General features: G+C 43.3%; 2 protein-coding genes across 5 annotated transcripts in view; one reads left to right on the top strand and one right to left on the bottom strand.

Moving 5' to 3' along the window:
* Positions 1-3,207: 3,207 nt before the first annotated feature.
* tal1 (T-cell acute lymphocytic leukemia 1) lies at positions 3,208-10,689 on the top strand. Its single transcript, XM_029254927.1, has 4 exons — positions 3,208-3,320; positions 6,014-6,735; positions 7,913-8,004; positions 9,586-10,689. The coding sequence occupies exons 2-4, from the start codon at positions 6,152-6,154 to the stop codon at positions 10,023-10,025; spliced, it is 1,116 nt and encodes a 371-aa protein (XP_029110760.1). The 5' UTR covers positions 3,208-3,320; positions 6,014-6,151; the 3' UTR covers positions 10,026-10,689.
* Positions 10,690-17,817: 7,128 nt separating this feature from the next.
* The window catches only part of patj (PATJ crumbs cell polarity complex component), an 87,508-nt gene continuing 80,977 nt past the window's right edge, over positions 17,818-24,348 (bottom strand). For all 4 annotated transcript variants that reach the window (XM_018726757.2, XM_018726758.2, XM_018726756.2 and 1 more), the window contains exons 45-48: positions 24,238-24,342; positions 21,904-21,992; positions 21,674-21,797; positions 17,818-20,247 (exon numbers count right to left, since the gene is read on the bottom strand). In XM_018726757.2, coding sequence (XP_018582273.1) covers positions 20,101-20,247; positions 21,674-21,797; positions 21,904-21,992; positions 24,238-24,342 — 465 coding nt within the window. In that variant the 3' untranslated portion in view covers positions 17,818-20,100. The remainder of the gene's footprint in view (positions 20,248-21,673; positions 21,798-21,903; positions 21,993-24,237; positions 24,343-24,348) is intronic.

Here is a 24,348-nt window from a genome sequence, read left to right as displayed (position 1 = left end):
AAAAGACCGAGATTTTTGCTCTGTATGGAGGGAAACTTACATAATACCTTTAAAATCCAAGCGATGGTGAATTTGCTGAACGTATTAGTTGCGCTAGGGGGCGCTAAAACACCAAGTGTATTCCTACAACAACGTCACTTCAATTAGTGAACTAAAGTAACGCGTTCGCTTTCGCGTCCAAGTGGACACGTTTTTAATTGATTGAATTTAATTGATATGATAAATACTTCAGTTTAATTAAATTGTTTTTTAATGGAACGGTCCTCTCACCGGAGTGACACAGATCAGTGTGTAGAACTAAGTTTGCAATACAGTTATGATAATACTGTGGACAGCTTTAGACAAAGCTACAGGAAACGAAAAAGTCCCAAACTACGAGAAAGGCGAGAAATAAATCACTGGGGTCCAAGTACCAGAGTGGCTGCCCACCCATCCTAGGCATTCTAATGTGCTGACAAAGGACCGGTGTTGCTACGTCTAAAATCAAGAAGTCCGAAACTGATACCTCAAGTATCGAGCACGAAGGCTCAGATGCATCATGGATGTTGAAAAATGTGTCACATTCGTTTTTGCTTTCTTACTGTTACTCGTTTCCCTTCTTCGTCCCACTTTCCCGCCTTTTTCTCAAGCGGGTGGAGGGAGCACGCGCGTGACAGGCTCTCATACTCTCACTTCTTCCCTTCGGACCCTCCGCTCCAGGCCGCGCGCCCCGCAGGCTAATGAGCGCGCGCCGCCATCGGCTTCGGCGGCTCGCGGTCTCGGTCGTGACAGGATGCGGCCGCCGGTCGTGACAGGGAGCAGGAGGCGCCCGTCCGAAAGCCCTCAGGAACGCCGGAATCCTTGTTGCTGTTTTAGTGACTCGATGTGTTCTTCATTATTTCATTTTCGTCATAACCGAAATTAAATAAAAACTGAACTCGAACTATGCTGAAGGAGCCCTGAAAACGATTATATTATTATATTATTAATTATATCTTGCATTATATTCTTCTTACAAGTTTCATGCAATAATAATAATAATAATAATGATAATACATCAAATGAAATAAAGCAGTTAACAATTATTTTAAAAAAATGATTTTGTGAGGAAAATGATGTTAATCTTGGACACGTGACACTGACAGTGGGAAAGGCACCATGGAACTGCAAATACAGTGTGTAACTTGTACAGAGTAGGAGGAATAACCGGGACCGGCTAGTAATAGTGACAAAGACATTTTGAGAGAACGAAATATAGAAACACTTGAGTTAGGTGTCCATCCCAGCCATGGGAGGATGTGTAAAAAATAAAAGGCCCTAGCGCTTCTAAAAACTGGAACGAATGACTGCTCGATCACGTTTGGAGGAACTGCAAGTGAAGCGGTGCGAGCTGAGAGAGACGCCGCATTTCTGCATCTACAGGTTACCCGCCAATCCCGGCGGGGGGTCCTCTGCTCCGCCTCGCGTGATGGATGAAGCGAAGGTCACGGTCGTGACGATACGGTCTTATCGCGGTCGGCACGAGGCCCCCCTGGGGGTTCGATCACAACATGCAGGCCTGTGAATGTCTGGTGGCGCCTCCGACAGACAAGCAACGCACTGCGCTCATTAAGATTGTCATAATAAATAATAATAATAATACGGCTACGATTATGACTCGTAAGCATTAAAAATATACGAATAAAGGTGGTAATAAACAGAATAGTTTATTATTAATATGAGCTTACAGAGCACTGTTAGACAGTTGCGAACAGTTACGTAGAAACAGCGGGAATCAGAGTTTAATTAATGGAGTAAATCGTTTTAAAACACATAAGCATATCGAGTCTTAATGTCTTCACCTTCCTAACTTGGTGAAATAAGCTATTCGGGTAAATTGTAAGGCTTCTTTGCACTTGTGACTATGCAATATTTATGTGTTCGTTTATTTTAAATGTTTATGTGAATTCCTAAAGGTGTAAAAGAGGCATCTCTGCACGTAAAGAAAAGAAAACAGGAGGAAAAGTTCTTCAGTGCAAAACTAATCTTGTATCATATGCGCACTGCCTGAAAGACGTTTGCCTTGAGGAATTGTGAATCTTTTGCCCAAATTACAAACTGAAGCCAAGCAATCGGTGGCAGGTATAGTTGGCAAAAATGTCATAATTTCTTTTACCTTTACAGAGATCGAGGATAGTGCAGCAAAAAGTGCTACTAAGGGATTGGATCGTGTATGAAACGATCTGAGCGAATATACAAATTAAGTCGTAGCTCAAACGTAAATATGCCATCAGTGGGTATTTTTTGAAACGTTATTACTCGAATAATTAATCGCAGTGACGAAATTCTGTCCGATGTTTCACTGTCGTCCCGTTTCTCTCGGGAGAAGAAGAGCTGAGCTGAAGAAGAGCTGCTCTTCCAAACACTTTTTTTCACAACTTTCACTGCTTATTGACCGTTGGCAGTGAGAGTGTTAGATAACGTGTCCTGTTTTTTTTTTTTTTGAATTTTTTTTGGTCACTGCGATCTTGCGTGAAGCCCATGTGTGAAGCTGTTGGACACACACACACACACACACACGGCTCGACTTCAGAGTCCAAACCCTTCAGTGATATGAGCGGTAAACTTCGGGTGCATGATGATCGAGGTAAAAAAAAATTAAACGATCCGCTAATTCCATTCTAAGATGAAGAAAGCGGAACACACACACACACACACACACACATTTGTGCTCGTCCTCAGACACGGATCGGACAGCGCTGCTTACCCGCCCGGTTTTTACAGACGCCCAGGTGCATTTCTGAATGTGTGAAAACAAATATAACTCTGACGTTACGAGAGTCCACAACCCAGCCAGCCAAATCCATTCCTCGAAATTCGTTCCGCCGCCCGGTTTAATTAATATTTACCTGTGTCCTTGAGCGTCTGAACAAGACAGAATTAGTGCTTTTTAACTGAAACACATTCATATATTTGGAGGGCAACGCGGAAGGGAGGCACCGTGGAGTTATTCCTATGCATATGATCCATATACAACATTGGGCTACGCAGTTTTTTCCTCTCCGTCGCGTTTGCCTTCGATAAAAAAAAGCCCAGTAATAATGAATCATTTCATAAATAATGGGTTTAGGCTCTTATCGGGCTCTGCGTGGCCGGTGCGGAGCCCTTATCTGGGCCGGCCACATGGGCGCCGTGTTCCGCTCCCCACGCGAGCGTGGACTGGACGTGATGTGCGATCATACGGAGCTGAGCTCGTGCGGCTCCGCGCGGCTCCTCAGTGGATCCCGAGCCGCGGACATGGATGACCCTCACAAAATGGCTCCACGCGCCCACGGTGACACTGACAGCGCCGCGCGGACACGGTAAGCCCGGACAGATCGCGTGTGTGTCATCGTGGGTCCACCGCCGTTTCGCGGCGAGCGCGTAACAAAGCCCCGCTAATATTGCTTTAGTTACTATCATCATGATCGCAATTAATATGAATCGATGTGTCCGTTATTGTCCACGCCACGGGTTCCCACGTTTCCGTTCGCTCCAAGTCGAGTCCGCGTTTGGGATGAGGAGGCCCAGGTCCCCGCGCTCTAAGTCCAAAAAAATACATTTTACGGAGCGTTTCATCTTGAAGTGAACGCACTTGCTGTTCTTTTTAAGTGGTCCGTTTCGATTCGAATCTATTTATTCACAATATCGAGTAGGAAATAAAGTGCTTTGCGGGAGGATCTCGACCCCAACTAAGGTACCTTTCTCGTCGCGCGAGTAGCGGTATGTTGATCAGTGTACAGCACGCGTTTTTAAATATTATTTCTCCACAAAAACGCACGTTGCAGCTTATCCAATTTATGCAGAAAAATCCTCTGTTTGACGAGCACATGAGAAGCACACTTGGCTGTTACGTGTGGACATTTTCACTCACTGTGTCACGTTGAAGGAACGACATGCTTATGCCTTATTCTCAGAAATGATCGCACTATATTGATGTTAAGTTTCATCACTATTTAAATTGTGGCTCATACGACCAATTTTTCAGTTGCTTCGGTTTCTGCTTTCACTGCTTTTGTTGGTGTAACAAGGAAAACCTCGTCGCAGGCTAAACACAATCTTTGGCACGAAAAATTTTAAAATTTTTTTCCTAATACAGTCAGTGTAATGTCACATATTCCAGGCTTATTTAACTGTTTCATTTGCTGCAAAGCTAATGTCAAATATACATTAGAAATTGTGCAATATATTAATTGCGAGTGGTGTAAATACCCAAGTAGCAGTAAAAATAAAGAAAATTATTGCAGGCATCCTAACGTAATAAAAAAAATGTAAAAACACTGGTAAAGGTGAAAGATAATAAAAAAAGCGTTTTACAGCAGGCAGTCAAATGTGAGACAAATGTTTAAGTGAAAACCGTTTAGATTCATATTCAATTTAGAGTTTATCGTGTGTTTAAAGTGTGTTTATTTCCATTCTTCTCGGGGAGTTGCTGATTTCACAATCGAACAGATACATTTAAATGGAAATTGATGAAATATGGTAGTATGATAAATGATGAATATAATTTAAGGACCATGAATTGAAGCCCTTGTGGTAATCGATGGGGGTGGAGCAATACTGTATTTAAAAAAAAAAATGACTCATTTGGAGTTTGGGGCAACGCTTCTGAAACACTCTCCTTTTCCTCCCTCACATTCGAAAGGATACCATGTGTTTTTCTCTGTCTATTTCAACTGAATTCCGATTAGGAACTCATCAATGTGACACATGAATTAAGTGAATTAAATTGTATTCACGCAATTATTTACCCAAAGTTCTGAAAAAAAATCTGTTGACAGCTGCTTTTTAATTGAGGACTGGAAAAATTATGTGGATTTGCTTAACTGAACGTGTTTACAGTACTGTGATACTTCACTGACGTTCATTTCTGCGGGACTGATTGTATGTTATTAATGAATTAATAAAAAATATGTTGTAGGCTACCGCTTACTGATAACTGAAAACCCTTATAGTGGGGGGGGGGATCAGGAAAGGGTGAGTATTTATAATGAGCTGTCAGCTACTTGCCTGTGGAAATGGTGTTTTGTCGCACAGATGATCGCTGTACACGTGCACATACAGTATGCGGTCGGTGACAGAGACAGTTAACACACTCAAGGCGCGACACGTGGACAGGAGCCGTGCGGCCGCGCGTGGGGAGAGTCCTGTGCGCACCGAGCTCTTTGGACGCGTTATCCCGCTTAGTTTAACGTAACTGTTCAGCGAGATCAGGATAAAACACGAAAGAATATGGAGACACGCAAAAATATAAAATGTAAAAAATATCAGTATAAAAAATATAATGTGAAACAATTTACTTACTACTAATAATTTGAATAATATACCCACCACTTCGATTAAATTCGATTAAATTCGAATTCGCGAATTCGAATTCGATTAAATCGTCACTCACTGTAATGTAATGGAGTTGTTCGTCGAAAATGGCCGCCAATAGCGCACCGGCAAACGACCTTTCATAAAACACACGTCTGTCAGAAATCCGCCGCTCGTTCCCCCAAAAATTCATTGTCATTTTCGTGTCTTGCGTTTGTTTGCCGTTCAGTTCGCGTCACCTCCTCTGCGTGGCCTGTCCCGCTCCGTGTCGCGTCCTGTGTCCAGATCATAGTCTATCTATGTGGTGGTGTACCCCGCATCATAGTAAAACAGTGTAATAAAATACACAAAACAGTGGAAGCCAACGCAGACACGACGAGTTTGGCTAGAAATAATGTTGAGCACTTGTTTCTAGTGTTGCCAAGAAATAACGAGTCATTTTTAATGCCAAGGCCGGCTGTCTCCCCGTGTTGTCATACTTTCTTCTATAAAACGGGAGAATTTATGATAAAATATGCGCGGTGCGGCATTTACACTACTACTACTACACTTCTCGAGTGTACAGTCACGAACTTTGAGGAGTGCCACACTCTTCTTTTTGTACCCAGCCAGTGTCCATCACGCTGCAAATGAGCTCAGTTAGGGAAGAGACTCCCTCCGTTTCCCCACGAAACACACTCACCCGCGCGCTCTTTTGCAGGACACGCCGCGGGTGACGTGCGGTGGAATGCGAGCCTCGAGGGACTTGGTTTAAGCGCAGCGCTTTCAGAAATTCGGACAGAGTAACGCGAGTGCATGTTATACGTTTCGGAATATCCGCGCAGCAAAAGTCGAGAGAATGACGGAAAAACCGAACGCGGAGCTGCGACGGGAAGGTCCGGGGGAGGAGGAGGAGGAGGAGGAGGAGGAGGCGCGCGAGCCCCCGCGGCGCGAGCACGACGCATCCAGCGCGGCCTCCGAGGGGGGCGAACCACGTGAGGAGCAGGAAAGCACGAGCGCGGAGCCCGCGCAAAGTCAGCAGAGGGACGAAGCCATCCCGGGGGAGCGCTGTGAGAGTGACGGGAGTGTCGTCGCTAACGGCGTTGCTAAGGAAACGGCTCACGACGCCAGGGAGCCGGCGGAGAAGGAAGTGGCACTGATCGAGCTGTCCGCGAGAGGAGGGAGCGTCGCTATAAAAGGCGGAGACAACAAGGCAGACGGCGAGCACAAGGTGCAGACCACGGAGCTGCGGAGACCGCCGGGGCCGCTGCCGCTCTCCCTGCCGTTCTCCCTGCCGCTCTCACTGCCGCTCTCCCTCTCTCTGCCTCCGCCTCCGCCGCCGAGCGACAGTCGAATGGTGCAGCTGAGTCCGCCCGCCTTCCCGCTGCCGGCACGAGCGATGCTCTACAGCAACGTGACGCAACCGCTCGCCAACCTGAACAGGTGAGGAAGCTCGCGCGGCACATCTGTTCACACGGCTGCACACGTGCGTGCGCAGCTGTACACATCCGGACACATACTTGTACCTGTCCCGGTCCAGGTCACCGCTCACTGCAGCCTTTCCTTTGCATTTCAGCGCGGTTAAGAAAAAAAACACGTTAAACGCTTTAGTGTGAGTAAAATTAGGAAAAAGTTTTGAAAAATATTAAGAATTGTGTCTGTATAATTGTACTTTTTGTTTTCTCTGAGTTGTACGCCGATTTGGAGGAAAGCGTCTGCTGAATGAATAAATGTAATATGTAATGTACATATACACACACATATATTTATATAGTAGAATAATATACTACAGTATACGACCATTTGTGGTTAACATTCTAGCGTAGTGGGTAGGGTTGTCACATTCCTTCGCAGTTTGTTGGTTAAATACTACTATTTTACCCGTTCCCGTACCCTGAGTGACACAGTAAGAATACGTTTTCTGTAGAAATTCTTATATGATTGTAAAGTTAATTATCAAATACTCGACAACTATGTCAGATAAATAAAGAATATTAACATTTTCAAATATTTTAGTGAGAGAGATGTTTTTTTCTGTTTATATTTTCTTTAGTCTCCAACCTAAAACACCCCGGCAGGTAGTCGGTACGAATAAAGTTAAAACAGTAAATGAGTAATTAAGAATTATTCTGTAAGGTTTTTCATAACCTAAAACGTTACGTAAAACAGATTTTTTTTTTTACACGGCTATAATCTCCGCACAAAGAACTTTTTTTTTTTTTTTTTTTAAACGAAAGTTCATAATAATATTTGAAGAATGGCGCTATAAATGCGTTTCTGAACCCCCGTGGATTTTGTTCACGCGCTTTTCTGCCGCGCCGAGAAATCACTGCACGTCTCTGGAAGCGTCTCACCTGTAACGGTCCGACCCGCAAACAACAGCCAGTAAGTAAAGAATTATGAATGGAAAACAGTAGCGCTTTAGTGATTTGGAGACACGCGCAGCCATGTCCACCTTGAAAGGAGAAAAGCGATCTGATCTCCTCGTGATGCTGCGAACAAAAAAAGTGGACAAGTCGTGCCTGTGGCCGGACTCACGGCGGTGGGCTTCTGCGAGGAGTGCTGCGCCGAAGCGGCCGAATTGCTGTCTAAAGCGGTTTCCCGCTCGTTCCCCGCACAGCGGCTTCGCGGAAGACCCGGAGCAGTACGGCATGTACCCCAGCAGCCGGGTGAAGCGGCGGCCTGCGCCCTACGAGGTGGAGATCAGCGATGGTAGGCGCGTTTTAGATCTCTGTCAGTATGGTAAGGCGCACTCTGCTGTGTCTTCGCTCCTTCTCCAGCCCATCACACCCCCTGAGCCCCCCTTTCCGTGTGCTCACACACACCGTTCACCGTTGTCAGAAACTGGAGGGCAGGCTATTTATCACAATGCATTCCACATGCATCATGCGAGTGTTGGAAAGTTTATTGAAGAAAAGACGCTTCTAACACCCAGGACATTTAAGCAATTGTCCTGTGTTCTTAGAGTGACTGTACAGAATTTCATTCATTCATTCATTCATTCATCCATCCATCCATCCATCCATCCATCCATCCATCCATCCATCCATTCATTCCATGGCACCTACACACAATTTTCACCTCATTTTATGAACCTCTGCTGGGTGAACATAATTAAATCACTAGCGGGCAGAAGCAAGGCAGTGATTGGATGGAAAACACACTTCCACTGCACTGTATTTACATTTTAAGACAGCAGAAAGGAGAAAGAGCCTTAAATAACGTGATGCTATACAGTAAATGTGTTAATCACAATCACATTTTGCTTCTCCTAACTTATGTATAACTCGAACAGATTCAAGACCTCTTGTGTTTGCACTGGCAGCTTGCTGAACTAGTTACTGAAAGCTTCAGAGCGGTTAGTGGCTCCATGGTCAACTGAAGGTCATTATCACCTGACCACCCCTCACCTTCACACTCTATGCCTCAGATGGATCAGTTTTACTTTTGACATTTAGGATTTTTCTGTTTTAAGCAAGCAATGTAAAAGATTCAGTGAAAGCTCAGTATTATCACATGCAACAGAAAAATTAATTCCAGGGTGTCATGAACTAATCATTTTTTTAGTTAATAAGTATCTTCATATTTTTATTATTATTTTCTCCCAACCTACCATGGAAAAAATTCTTCAGAGAGTTGGAGGTATTGGGCGAGAGAGGGGAGCGGACAGCGCAGAGGCTGGCAGTAAGACACCCCCAGGCACAGCTTATCCAGCACAGATAGCTGGCAGATGCCCATAAAAATGCTAATAGGAGTGCAGGGCCTGGCTGCTGCTGTCGGGAGGGCTGCAGGATTAAACGGCGAAGGTGGAACTGCATATGCTGAAAAGCAACAACAAACACTGCTTGTGCCCAGTAGGCTGCCCATGCATTATTCATAAAGCTACATTTATGAAAGGAGATGCTGATACAGGTTTAAAAGGATAGCCGATACTATTTATTTTTCGCTTAGCGCAGCTCTTTAAAGTTCTGGGGTTTGGACAGGGATTCATTTTAAGCTGTAAACATATGAGGCAAAACAGCGCGATTTGAAATATTTCTCGTATTTCTGTAAAATGTTAGAAGGGTTTGCCCGAAATTAATTCGGAATTTCGACCTTTACGTTCAAGTGCCCAACCATACCATGTTCCCATACCCCCAAGAAAGGCGCTTACCCTTGAATTGCGTCACGTGTGTAAACAGGTAAAAGAGTGGTGCTGAGAAAATGATGACGTTCGAAGAGAAACTTCGCACGGAAAGCAATAAGACTACTAATAGGAACACTTACCCGTCTGCCTCCTCCTCTTCTGCTCAGGCTCCCAGCCCAAGGTCGTACGCCGGATCTTCACCAACAGCCGCGAGCGCTGGCGCCAGCAGAACGTGAACGGGGCCTTTGCGGAGCTACGCAAGCTCATCCCCACGCACCCACCCGACAAGAAGCTGAGCAAGAATGAGATCCTGCGTTTGGCCATGAAGTACATCAATTTCCTGGCCAAGCTCTTGAACGACCAGGACGAGGTGGTGGGGGGCGGGAACGGCGGTGCCAGGACCCGGGAAGTCCACGAGGCCGGGCTGGGCAGGGAGGACCTGCTGCAGGACATGCTGTCCCCCAACTCCAGCTGCGGCAGCCTGCTGGACGGGGACGGCAGCCCGGAGAGTTTCACCGAGGACCAGGACTCCTCGGCAGAGATGCGGCCCACCCCAAGAGGCCTGGTCCACCACGCGCTGCCGTCGGACGCCAGCCACCAGCGGTGATGGGCCTCGGCCTGCGCGCGGAATGGGACGGCGGGGGTCGGAAAGGAAGCGCGTCACATTCACCGGGGGACACGGCGCCATATAGTCGGCCAGATGCGTTTTGTTGCGACGCGCCGTTAACCGTGCAAGGTCTATATTTTTCTTCCGAAATTTCACTTTTATTTTCCTTCGTTGGTCTTTTGTACCCACGTGGCCCGAGCGAATAGCAGAAAGGCATCTCCAGCAAACTGTGGTACAAAGGAAGAGTCGAGACGGGAGTTTTCGGGGATGTCGGATCGACGTAGGTCCATTTTCCTCCTGCTGTTGTAAGCAGGTGAAGGACCGCTGCCCCGACACGAGCAACGGACTCCAGCGGCGCTCGTCGGCAAACATACTAACAACCGTACAAACAACAAGTGGAAAAGGCAATCGGGACACGCGCTCAAAACGGTACCTTTTCTTTCTCCTCCCGAAGGTACTGTACACTCGTCACATGAGGAAATCGTTGCAAGAATGTACTGTAGTGTTTATGTAGTCCAGGGAATATGTTCGACGGAACATTTTCGGAGAAAAAATGCGTTTCGGACAGGACGAAACTAACACTAAGTGGAAGCCTATTCTAAAATTGTACACTTTCCTACATCAGCAACTGGACAAAATACAACTATTCTTCATTTTTTCAGCACATTTTTTTTTTTGTCCTAAATTAATATACTTACACTGGTATCTTAAGAATGTCAAAAATCTCGTTATTTAATTTTTTTCAGCATCGCTACACTTTAATTTCCCTTAATACCAAGACACCGTGGTATACCTTAAAGTATAAATATTAAATAGAAAGAGTGCGTTCTGTCACTGTTTGCAGACGGAAGTGGTTTGCAATGAAAAATGAGGTACAAATTGTCTGCCCGTAAATATATGAAAATGGAGGTGCGTATCTACGTTTGTTAATAGGACCAGTCACTTTGTACATACAATTTTTTATTGTGCTTTAGTATGGTACACGAAGCCCCCTGCTTCACACCCTCATCTCCCTTATTTCATAGCCGTAGAAGATGAATTTTCATAATCGCACACCTCTGTTCAGTAAGTGTTTTTTCACTGTATTTCGCTTAATTGATCTCTGCTTTTTAAGCAGGCATTTAAGTAACCAGTTTTGGTACCTTCAATAGTTTTTATGTATTACACAAAAAGAGGATTTTGATGTGTTATTAGTACAAACATAATTGTTGTAAATTGACTATATCTGTGAATAGATTGCAGTGTTATATCTTGCAGAATTTATAAAAAAAAAAGTAATAAAAAATAGAAACATAAATGACGATTGTGTTTTTTTTCCCCTCCAAAAAAGACATTATCAAATTTGTTCTGAATATAAAGAAATAGCACAGTTCCCAGCTTCTCTTGGTTTTTAAACAATCCTCAAACTTGCACACACAGTCTTAGCTTAAACTACTTTTCAGTTTCCAAAAAAATAATGCATGATAGATGAAACCTTGCAGATTACGACAAGAATTTGAAGCAAATTGCTGGAAATTAGCTGTAAGCACAATAAAGGGGCTTCATCTTTATGTTATATTGATGTTGCTCTGAAACAGCCCTAGTAACTTTGGAAACACCTCTCTTACAGAATTTTAAAAATACGCCCTAAAAATATGGTACACGGGGGTGTAAGACCAATTAATACAACATCTTCACTGGCGGGATAGAATAAACATGGTACGACTGGGACCGGCATAAAGATCCCGCATCTTCGAACCTACATCACGGGTCTCTGCTATAAGCCAAGCAAAATCTCTTGAGTGCTGAATGAACAGTATAGGGCTTGATTAAAAAAACACAACAGTTCATTTTTTTCATAACAGTCAGTCATAACAGACCTAGATATCTACAAGTGAGATTTTGATGATACACTCAGAATCATAATTTAGGCATATGCATGTTACTGGATATTGTCAGGAAGCGTATCAATATTTTCAGACGGGTACAACTTAGCACAGGACAATTTAAACAAAATTTCTCTTACAATTAGTGCACCTGAACCTATGCTAATATTATTTCCAATGCAGCATTTTAATCACAAGAAGAATTCATGTCCTTGCAATTATTTTTACTCTAGTAGAAAGATGGGCGGTTATGCCTTTCATCTAAATGGCAGCGAAAAGGCAGAATTTGCAAACAGATTTTCTTTTTCAGTAGATGAATTTTGTGTCAGAGGAAAGCAGTACAGGTCTGTTTCTGACCAGCAGACAACATCCAGCATCACATCCAGTACACATTAGACGTATTTAAAGCAAATATCCCGATACACTAATCATTTTTTGTTTTGCTTCATTTTGAGGTAAATGGACAGTTAAGAACTTGCTGAGGCTTTACACTTTATTAAAGTGTAAATTAAATATATATATTACTTTTTCTATATACGTCAATAGTAACAAGATGGTCCGGCTCACCGGTACCCTTATTTTTCTCATTTTCCCACGACAGGACAACAGTTGATCATGTGCTCATATCCTGATTCCTTGTATATTGTCTCTGTTTGGGAGCTTTTATCTTTTTAATCATTGCTTTGCATCTCAGGGAAATGAATCTGATCTCTGACAACATCTAATGGCAATGAAAACGCAATGAGGCCATTCGCTGGTCCCGGTGGGACGGGAAAGTGGTGTGAAGCGCTGTGCGCAGACGATCCCGTAGTGGGATGGAGACGCACGGAAAGACTGTGTTTCTAACAAAATGTGGTTTATGTACACCCCAGGCGTCAGTCTGGAAAGTAAGAAAGGAAAAAGGTACAATCTGAATTAATGTATGAATGATGCTGGAAGAAAAATGCGAAAAGACACTAAAAATGACCTTGAAGTTCTATATAATAATGAGTTAAAAATCAGAATGAGTAAATTTCGATTACGTGCAGGAAGTTTGCTTCATACTGAGTGAACTCAGCCGAATAACTAGACTAAAGAACGAGAAAACAGATGGATATATATCAATGAGCAACATGTACATGATAAATATTGTAATACTATATTCGTTTATGAGCCAGTGTGTGTATATCTCCCATTTATCCATCCATCAAGCCATTGGTTTTCATGTCTCTGATTTTAATCCGTTTGGTGGTCCCAGCCAAGGCATTGAAATCTGATAAGTAAAATCAATTTGGAATCTAGCTGTAGTTTTTTTTTTTTTTTTCACTTAATCGACTGGAATAACTTTCCAGTTTTCCCACAGGAAACTGGTGTGAGAAAAAGGTTGGTCCCAGACCTTGATAGATGTCATTGGACTTTTAACAAAAAATAAGACCCGCTTGCAGACCGATAAAAACACCATTGAGAAGTGAGATAAGGAGATGGGGAGAATGAATTCAATTAAGGGGACCCTCCCACTCCTCCATACGATGGTCCAACTGGGGCTTCTGGGAGCTCCAGTGAACCTGGACATAGGGTGGTTCTCAGCCCCCACGGGGAGCGGTGGAAAGAACTCATGACTGAGGATCTCATCACCGAGCAATCCCCTGAGGAACGTTATGTCCTGATGAGGTTGTTAATGAAAGGGGGCTGGGAGCATTTATGTGTGTGTGTGTGTGTGTGTGAAGCTGCTAATTTGGCTTGTGATGTTCAGTGCTAACAAAACAATGCCCCACCAGGACAACTGCAGGCACTCAAGCGTCCCCCCGAAGCTCGACTCCCACCCTCCTCTGATGCTCATGACTCCCTGGGGTCCTGAGGGGGTGTGTCCCCTGGCCTTACTCTGTTTCCCCCACTGCAGAGCGTTGATCAGCCCTGTTTCACTCAATCCTTCATCCCTGCGCTTACACACACATCCTTTTCTCCCTAACTCTCTGTTTCTCCATTCCTAACTTCTTAGCCTTTTCCACTTGTGAATTTCCCTGAAGGATTAATAAACTGAACGATAAATATCATTTATTACTAAATCATTAATAACACATTAATCATTGTTTACAAACAAACCATTCATCGTAATAAAGCCATTAGAATTAGCATTAAATTCTCCAAAGTATCGTAATACGTAGTACATATAGACTAATAAATGATAATAAATTTAACATTTGAATTCTCTGTACAGTATATTCTTTCCCACCATTCTCCATTTACATTAGTCATTATTGAAAAGATTTTAAGATTGTCGTTTTTGATTTCATAATTCATTAGCTTAATACATGCTGTTCAAAGGTATGTGCTCTTACGAATTTAGCTTTAAAACCGAAACAATATTACATGCATCATAGAAAAGCAAACAACATGCACAAGCTTAATGTAAAAATCACTAAGCTGTTCTGCGGTAAATGGCAGGTAAATCTTTGCTGTACAGTGACAGCGAAACACGGTATATAGTTTGGACTTTGGGACCATTAAGTGCAACCAGTGCTCTCAAAGCCTAAAAATGAACAACTACAAGAGGTTACGTCAACCTTTTTAAATATAAACCAGAAACATGACGTTTCTGCATAGCAACTTGAGGGAGGAATCGTTTGTTGACAACTCCTCACCATTATTTTATTTATTAATAAAAACCAAGGAGACAAAATCACACATGTAGATTACAGTTTAAGCGAAGTGGTGGTGAGACATTAACAGGTGTTACCCTGCTATACTCACCCAGGGTATTTACTCTCACCCAGTCCAACTTAACCACGGCTGTTTTTTTTGGTTCCTCATACATTGTGGCTGCCATCTAATTCATGTTTCCATGTTACTTCATTCAGTGAAAAGAAATTCATGCAAAGATCATAATTTTAGCGTTGTGACGTGGTATTGAGACAGTGTGAATTATGGTGACAGTAAGAAAATAATGGCCCTATGAAAAACACTTTGGACTGTACACCTTCCTTAACAGGGAATGTTAAGCGAGCACATATTGTGCACGAGTGTGTTTTGAGTCCCGCGGTGCCTTTCGTATTAATTATTGACAGAGTGGCGGGTGGGACGATGGGGAAAACTCACCCTGCTGTTGGAAAGCTCTGCTCTGTTCTTTACTCAAAGGCTTGTCTTGCTGACCATATACTGTCGTTGTGCCTTTTCCCCCCAACATAGCAGGTCAAAATGAAGAAAGTGACCGACGTGCTCCTGTTGGTTTTGTTTATGTTGAGGACCGTCACAGCTCAACATGGTAAGTGTGTCTACTTTTCTGGCACGTTTTCCTGCTCCTCCTGACTGCAACAGTATGATGAAGTTAAGGCCTGAATGTTGTGGTTCTGGTTCCACAATATTTCTCATGTGGAAAAGTGTGACAGTACCTAGATTAATGCAAAGTGCCTGCAGAAAGTATTCAGACCCCTGCACTTTTACCACAATTTTGCATTGCAGAAGTACTTCAGAATGGATTTAACTGATAATTTTTTTTGCCATTAATCAACATACAATACCCCATAACAGAGAAAACATGATTGTAGAATGTTTGACAATTTTATTAAAAATAAAAAAAGTGATATCTCCTACTTGGGTAGTAAGCACTCGGATGAGTTCAGATGCATCTTATTTCTTTTGGTCATCTTTGAATAGTCCACTTGCGGTAGATTAACTCGACTGGAAACGATTTGGAAAGGCAGACACCTGTCTTTATATGATCTCACGGTTTAGAATGCCTGGCAGAGTAAAAATTATTCTATGAAGCCCAAGGAGCTCTTTGTAGACCTCAGAGATAGGATTGTGTCAATACACATATATAGAAAAGGATGTAAAATTGACAAACTGAAGGTTCCCAAATGAATAAAATTGCAAATATTTCTAGAAATCTCTTTTCACTTTGTCATTATGGGGTATTCTGTGTCAATTGATGGCAAAAAAGAATCAGCTTGATCCATTTTGGAATAGCTGCAACACAACAAAGTGAAGGGGTTATATGCCTTCATTGGCCTCATAGAAATTCCTTAACCATACTGCAGAGAAATGTGCATCTCTGCACTCTTTGTTTGTGTGTTAACAAGTAAAAGCTCTTTAATTTAAACCATACAGAGAGACAAGAGCCAAAATTCAAGTAAAGTTACAGAAACCGTTGCGATTTTTGAACGGCAATCTATTCACTAGCACTGCTGATTCAGAAGTACCAATCTGCAGAGACATTGAAATATGTGAAACATACAAAATGTGCTATACATATATTTGTGGTTCTCAGACAAGGTTGAGAGAGTACTGGAGCCATGGATGACTGGGATTATTGCTGTGGGTGTCTTCCTCTTCGTAGTTTTCGTTGCCTTCATTGTCAACAAGGCTTGGTGTGACAGTTCCAGGCAAGTTCCCATCAGAAACTCATTCATCCTTTGTATACCTAACTCCAAACAGCATGGTAATGGCAGAGCACAGAAAGACAGAAATAAAGGAATGACTGGGGAAAAACACTGGTCAATGCATACAGCAATTTAAGTTTGCGATTGAAACAAAAAGAAAAAAGTAATAAAAAAAAAAAAAAAAAAAAAAACACTGCAAAGCCTTACTTCTATAATCATCTGTTAAACAGAGATGAGCCAAAGGCATCAGGAAGAAGCAATGAGTACATCATGACCAAGGAGAATGCCTACAGCACTGCCATAGATATGGTCAGGTAAGGACTTGCACAATTTACAAAGTCTGAGATGGGGACATGGTTTAATGTGTTGTTTTTTTTTTTTTTGTTGCTTTCTGTGTTATCGTGGCAGACAGGTAAAAGCACAATGGATTCAAAGAGAAAGTGTATTCAATGCCATTGAACAGTGTAATTACTTTACATGTCTGTTTGTATGTGTGATTCTTATGTGTTTGTCTTCCAGGATCAATGAAGGTGAGAAAGCCTTCGACAATGTGACTGCACAAGGGCAAGATGAGATTGTCACCCCCATGTGATCTGTGGTACCCCCTCAGTGACATGTGCTAATTGTGCATAATTTCTCCTAGTAATGGATAACAAATCTGGCCCAACACTGTATGTCCTCTGCCAAGAGTGAAAGAACTAGGTTTTTGGTAAACATGTAACATTAAACCCAATACCAGGATAAGCAAATGAATCCATTCATTGAATTAGAAAAGCATACAAATCCACATCAGTAATATTCCTGAAGACCAGGGGACAAATTACTTTCAGGATATGGGGAGTGTTACTACTTTTATTTAATAGAAAGTTAAATCTAAAATAAGATTATCTTACTCATACGAACCTTTATCTGATTAATAAAACCTTTTATATATTAGTTTTAATAATCATTTACTTGATGTCTATTTCTACAAAAGCCAAACGAGTTCAGCATATACCTAAAACATTTAATGATTAAGCACTATAAAATGCTTTTTGTGCTAAAAAAAAAAAATATTGCGACTTCAGAACTGGAAACAAATGGAGTCACAGGGAAATGATTTCAGGTTAAAACCAGTATGATGAGATTTTTTTTAATGCTAAGCATCAGGCTGAAAAGTTTAAAGTTGGATTTAATAATATGAATTTTGCACTGCTATGTCAAGGTTATACTGTATGTGGAGCAGTTTAATAACACATTAACTGATTAATGGACAGCACCTTGTCCTTTTTGGTGCACAAGGGCTGAACGGTTAATAATTTCACAAAATGCACTTCCGCCAAAACACTTCCTCTCAAAAATTCTGATACACCAAAAGCATACATATTGTTCAGGGATTTAAGTCAACTTGTCCATCTAATTTCTGCATTTGTGCTGCCATTTCTGCAGTTTGTTAATAACATGTCTACGTCACATGATTTCACCTTGAAATTTAAAAGCGTACAAAAGGAAAAAACATCATGCAGACTTGCACAGTGCAGCGGCCTTAACAATGTATGTATGCAAAGTTCAAGACAGCTGGATCATTTTAAGATTATGAATAATATTACGGTCATACACCTTTGTTTTTATTACAGCTTCATTTATCATCAACAAAGAATTTCAATTTCTTTGGATTTGGAAAAAAATCTACATTGATTAATGACATATACAAAAGACATTTTCTATGGCACTACAGAGGACTAGTGGTCAGTAATTGTATGGTTTACAAGTTTTGCATTTCGGGTTAACAGGATTTAGTGTTATTTTATTGGTTATAAAATCACCATCAGTACAGCCTTAGCTACTCACTTTTATCCTCAAAACAAAACAAGAGAGCACGTATGAACCACGGGAGAATAGTGTTGGGAACACAGAGTCTGACGCCGATGTCCCAACAGCCCACAGCTCCCTGAAAGGGAGAACAAGGTACAGTGACAGGATGAGAACGCTGGGGGCATAAAACCGCTAGACGAGAAATGAAAGGTGACGAGGTGCAATGGATATGGACACGTCCGTACACATATACATGTACTGATGACCTCACTTTACAGAGACTGACTGCAACAGAGTATTACTTTTGACAAGGCAGATTCCGGAAGAAGGACGTAATCAGTTTCCACACTTTTCCATGGAAAGGCAGTAAGAAATGAGACAAGAGGCACAATACAGAACTGGGCACGTGCTTGTCGGTCATAGGTTACACCACTGAAGGCATGTATGTACGTATAAAAGGGGGATGCGTTCGTCTCTTCACGCACTCGGTATTTAGAGGGGTGTACAGGTGCCTTCCAAGAGCCAACACCAGGACCTCAGGGGATCCAGAGGGAAACTCTCCTTTCCAGCTCTGACAGCATCCTGTGCGACTGACCACAGCACAGACAGGATTTCCTCACATTGTTACAGTCTCTCTGATTCATACACGTTCTAACAGCTGGGACATTCAGGCATGTGGAGAATTTATGCAATACATCACTTACGCTCCATCTACATAAAGAAACCGTAGTTGAAATAACGACCAACCGGTAGAAGTAAAAGACGTTAAAATACCTCTTCAAAGAACATCAACTGAAACCCTTTAGAAAAATAATATATGGCTATAAAAATAATACTAGTACCGCTGCTCAGTTGAAATGGAGACTCTTTCTTGTGTTTTCTCCTCAAAAGGCTGCTTGAAAGTTGGTAGTTACAGGTTAGAAGCAGCATTTACCTTTCCTTCAGGTACTGTGAAATAACACACTTTTTAGACCACTAACAAACTGCATTTTAGGACAATTGGGAAGGAGCTTGCAGGGTGCCAACTACTGGTTGAGTTAAAGGCATTATGTCATATATGGACTCAAGTCTGAGGATTTAAAACACTTGATGGATTGAGCACGTGCAGACACACACATACAAAATCTCCTTTTTTCACCAGCCTGCTGGCCATAACAAACCATGAAACATGACTGTATGGGAGCTGGACTGGGTGGATCTCTTACTGGTTTCCTCTTGGTTCTAATAGATTTATTGAATCAGTGGGTTTCACTCTGGAAAGAGCATCAGAGCACACAGATTCCCTCTGCTCTCTGCCAGCTGCTACTTAAGAAAATCCTGCTCATGAGACAGGAGAATATTTCTATGAAGAGCTTTGAAGGAACTTCGCTTGTGTGACTTTCATACATTTTCCCCTTTGTATCATGAGTTGATGGAAACCCAGGAGAGATAACTTTCCGCTAAACTTGATGATTGTGCTGGAGTTCTTAACCATGCAAACTAGTATGGCTGCAGTGCTCCACTCCCATGACGATGCTTCAAGATGTGGGGTACAGACTCAGATTCGGTCAACCCAGTCAGTCCACCAGTTACCAGGCAGTACAGCCGGCATTACCAAACCAGGCGTGACCGTAGGAAAAATTTAAGTAGTACACGTACAATTAAGCTGAAATTACCATGATTTTACATTCACATCTGTTGGTTCCCTTTTGTGTTGACACCACGTACAAGCTCGCGCGCAACGTCGTGCACACGAAGCATGAGGGCTGCAGTCAAGCAGCGAATGAGCACCACTTTTGGTTCTCTCACTGGATCACGACGACAGTCTCATCTGCAGTTGTGGATTTAAAATGTATGACAGAAGAAGGATAAGGACACAGCCCCCCTGACCCCTCCCTAACTGACGACATTTCGGCAGCAGCAGCCTCGGTGCGGAGCTCATTCCGCGAATCCCTTCAGTTAAATTAAGCTCCTCTGGTGGAAGAGCAGACAGGTGATGGCAAGAAGTGGGTCAAGCGCCACCCTTCCTGGAAACAGGCCGGGTCCCACAAATCGGAGAGCGTCAGGGCGCAGCATAGGTTAGGACAGGACCACCAGTGTGACAGAGCCTCGCTGGCGCTTCAGCACCGCCACTGCCTGCTCATGAGTTGCTCCTTCCAAACTCTCTCCGTTCACCGACAGGATCTGATCCCCTCTCTTCAGCCGGCCATCCATGGCTGCTGCCCCCTGCAGGCAAGACACAGATACAGGCACACCACAGGAAAACAGTTAACTGTTTAAAGCACACTGGTTTCTCACTTTACAAACACAACTGTGACCAAAATGCTGTCCATGATTCCAAAATGACATTCATAAATAACAACTAATAAAAGAGCAATACCTACAGTACATCCCTTCATTTACTTGCTGGTTAGATGTACAGGGTTATGCTTAAATGCTTGAAATTTGTTTCATAGTCAAATATAGTGAAGTTGATGCCTATGTATGAATTTCTTTTCAGAAGAAAAAATTCAAATTAAAATGTATCTTTTGTAATGTCCCTCAACAAGTAATTTTCATTTAGAACTTTGGTGAAATTCTGAGTTGGAAAATATCACTCGGCCTAAACCTAGTGGAGGTGGTTTGGGATGGATTGGACCAGAAAATGACGGAAAGGTAGCCAACAAGTGCTCAGCATATGTGGGAACTCCATAAAGATTCTAATAAATTAAATATGTATGTGTGTGTGTGTATATATATATATATATATATATATATGTGTGTGTATTCTGTAAGATGTATTTTTACATAATTACTGAATAACATCATTGCTAAATCATTTACATTTTGGTTTCCATGGTAACAGTTTGCCTTCTACACAACCTGAAAACATAAACATAACAAACATCAGTTCTATTCTTTATGTTACAGACCAAAATTTTGTATGTTAGATAAGTCAACAAAATGCACACAAAAATATTAAATTAGGGAAAATGTTCAAAATTTTGAATTCAACCATTTATAACTTGAGGAACCAGTGTACTATGTTTATGATGTCATTTAGAGGTGAGAGATGTTGTCCATGGAAAAAGGGAATGTTCCATTTAAACTAAAACAAACAGAAAAAAAAAACACAAAATTATTAATTTATTACAATTGTTAATTGTAATAAACAGTTTCAATTACAAGCCGCAGCGGGTTTGACCGGGTCCTGCTCTCGGGTGGGTCTGGGTTTGAGTCCCGCTTGGGGTGCCTTGTGATGGACTGGCGTCCCGTCCTGGGTGTGTCCCTTCCCCCTCCGGCCTTACGCCCCGTGTTGCCGGGTTAGGCTCCGGTTCGCCGCGACCCCGCTTGGGACAAGCGGCTTCAGCAAATGTATGTGTGTGTTTTAATTACAGGAAGCAACCAATTTCTGGGGGTAGTATGCGTGAAATACTCATGAAAGCAAGAGAGAAACAAATACATTTTGCTCTTTTCAAATTCATCTATTCAAACATGTCAGACTTCACTCAGGCATGTCATGTTAATGAAAATGTGAAAACGAGGAGCCCTTTCGTCACTGTCATTGTCTGCTGCTCATCGATGTTGAAGATGAGAACTAAATCATATGAGGACACACTTCCCATGATTATGTATCATGACAGCATGTACAAAAAAAGTGTTGCAAAGACACCTTGGTAAAGACGGTCTTGACGTAGATGGGCAAGTCTCCATGGGGGCTTCCGTAGCCCCCTACAATGCTGAAGCCCAGTCCCTCAGAACCCTTCTCCAGGATGATGGTTTTGGGCTGAGGTGTCCTGACAGACGGGGGAGACATAGGCAGGAAGGTGAGGAGGGACTGGGCTAAGCTGAATTGGGACTGAGGGTGAGCTGAGGCAGGACTGGGGTGAGGGACAGACTCACTCTGGCTCGACTGCCTGTGCATCTGAGGAACCTGTCGACATGCTCTCCACCTGGCTGGCGATGGCACTGATATTTGTGTCCGCAATCACCTGAGAACACACACAGTCATAAAAATGTGTACTCCAACCACTCACTCCTCCCTTTTCCCCACTCTGCCTTTTACACAAACGCACAAATCAGAAATGTCTCCGCAGTTTTAGCAGAACATGTACCCCACACACACACACACAAAAATGCATTCAGATTTTGTTTTTTCACTCACAAGGTAACACGATGTACATATTGCTTTAATGTCCTGAAAACCCAGAGGAATTAGACAAAAGCATTGTTATAAAGACAGATTCCAGTTCAAAGCAACGCGCGCACACACAAAGCCAAAAACGTTGTCCTCATTCATCATTTCATTCCTCTTCTTTCTTCGGAAGAAAACCCCGTTTTGATCGGCGCACTTTACTGTACCCTCTGTATTTCGCACACGGGTACGCAGTTATGAGAACAGAGATGGTCAGAAGGTATTAATAAACATTCATTTCAATATTTAGTGAATACAGAAATAATTCAAAAACAGAAGAACTGCAACAACAAAAAACAAACACCATCACCACCACCACCACCACCACCACCGCAAAATCAGAGGCCTGTTAGTGAATGGCTGGTTGGGTGTGTGGGCCAGCCAGACACACGACTCCCAGTCATTGCTCTGCCTTATCTTGCTGACACACCTTCTCCACAAACACACAGCGAGGGGATGAGAGGGAGGAGGAGGAGGTGGAGGCAGGCGGTGTGGGAAAGTGGGAGGGGATCCAAAAGGGAAGGGGGGGAGGGGAGGCGACCGAAAAACCTGCTATGTGGCACATCCTCGCGCGGCTGACCGCCGCCAGAGTAGATGCTCGTCGGCTCAAGTCGGCGAACGTGTCGCGATGGAGTTGGCGGACAACGCAGGTGTGCCCGCGCGCAGAATTTTAATGGGGGTATTACAAACCGCGTTTCCGTGTTCGATGGTGTGCAAGAGGCTGTCTGCGTATTTTTAAGTGTGTAACCATGCTGGGTTGTGTGCATCTCAGTGTGAGAGAGAGTGTGTACCTGTGTTATGCTGTATAGGAAAGAGCGAGTAAGCGAGTGATTGTAAGTGTGTGTGTGTGTGTGTGTCTAAGTGCAGCAAACAGTAATGGCTCTCCTCGGGGGTGTAATCAGTGGCGGGCAGGCTCGGCTCCCCTGTCTAAAAGCCCAGCGCGTCCCTCCTGGAACGGCTCTGATAAAGGCTCATTTGCATAAGGGCCCGGGATTATCTGGCTGCGCGTGCCCAACTGCCATCCAGCTGCAGGGAGCTGATAGCTGTACAGCTCAGCGGTAGCCTGGTGACACAGCACTAACCAAACACATCTATCGACCCGGGCTGGCGTGCTCGCGCACATACGCACGCGTGCTCCGGTACACAGATACCAAATACACAAATAAAACAGGCGCTTTGAGGGACAAGTATGCGCGCGCACCCGTATTTGGAAATGCCCATTTAAAAGTACACAACGCATGCTGAACAGGCTCACGTTATTTTTACGTGGCTTAGTCAACGCTTCTATCCAAAGTGACGCATAAATTGCACCTATTTGACACACCAGGGCATATTACTCGGGGAAATTTAAAGAGCTATAACGAAGGGCGCGAAAGCAGGGCTGCTCAAGGCATTTGCGCTCGCACCATTCCGGTTGTGGAGTAGATAAACAGCGCTGCGCATGGGGGTGCAGACAGGCAGACACGCGCGCACGTTGAAAGGTTTCTGTGCAGATTTTGACTCGAAAAGAATTGTCTCGATAATCCATTAAAGCCACGAGACAGATAGGTAACTACAGTAATTCCGAATGACAAAAGCACACAGGAAAGGCATGAATTATTATGTGCAGTCTTTTCTTATGAGCTTAAACCGGGCTGACAGAAACAGAAGCATCCCATGTAAAAGAAGGAAATGACACCCCTCCCCTCGGAGCTGTCAAGCAGTGGGGTGCCTGGCCAAGCCACTGAAACAGACTGAAAACACCAGGCTCATGTGCCCAGCCCGTGCGGGCTCACGCCGGCTGGAGGAACAGCGCTCTTCACTCTGCTCGTCCGAGGGAGTTCTCTGCTCATATGCATACGTGCCCTCTGAGTCCAGATGTGTGTGCGTATGAGTGAATGCTTTTATGTACATGCACCCATATTGGAATGAATAAAAATACATGTGTGCGCGAGGAGCGTTTGGCCTTTTGGCCTAAATCTGGGGTGCAGTATGAATGAGCGGGTTTGTGTGCATGACAGCAAGAAGCAAAGCGCAGGTTTGTTCGTGTGTTTGATTCCTACCTGCAAAGAGATGCTCCCAAACGCGTTCTTCAGCATATTCACCACGTCCCCGTGAGACAGACCATCTAGGAGCTGCCCGTTGATGCTAACGATCCGGTCACCCACCTGTGG

This window comes from Scleropages formosus, chromosome 9 (assembly GCF_900964775.1).
Source record: "Scleropages formosus chromosome 9, fSclFor1.1, whole genome shotgun sequence".
Taxonomy (NCBI): Eukaryota; Metazoa; Chordata; class Actinopteri; order Osteoglossiformes; family Osteoglossidae; genus Scleropages; species Scleropages formosus.
The sequence above is the reverse complement of the archived record's forward strand: the minus strand, read 5'-3'. Positions and strand labels throughout refer to the sequence as shown.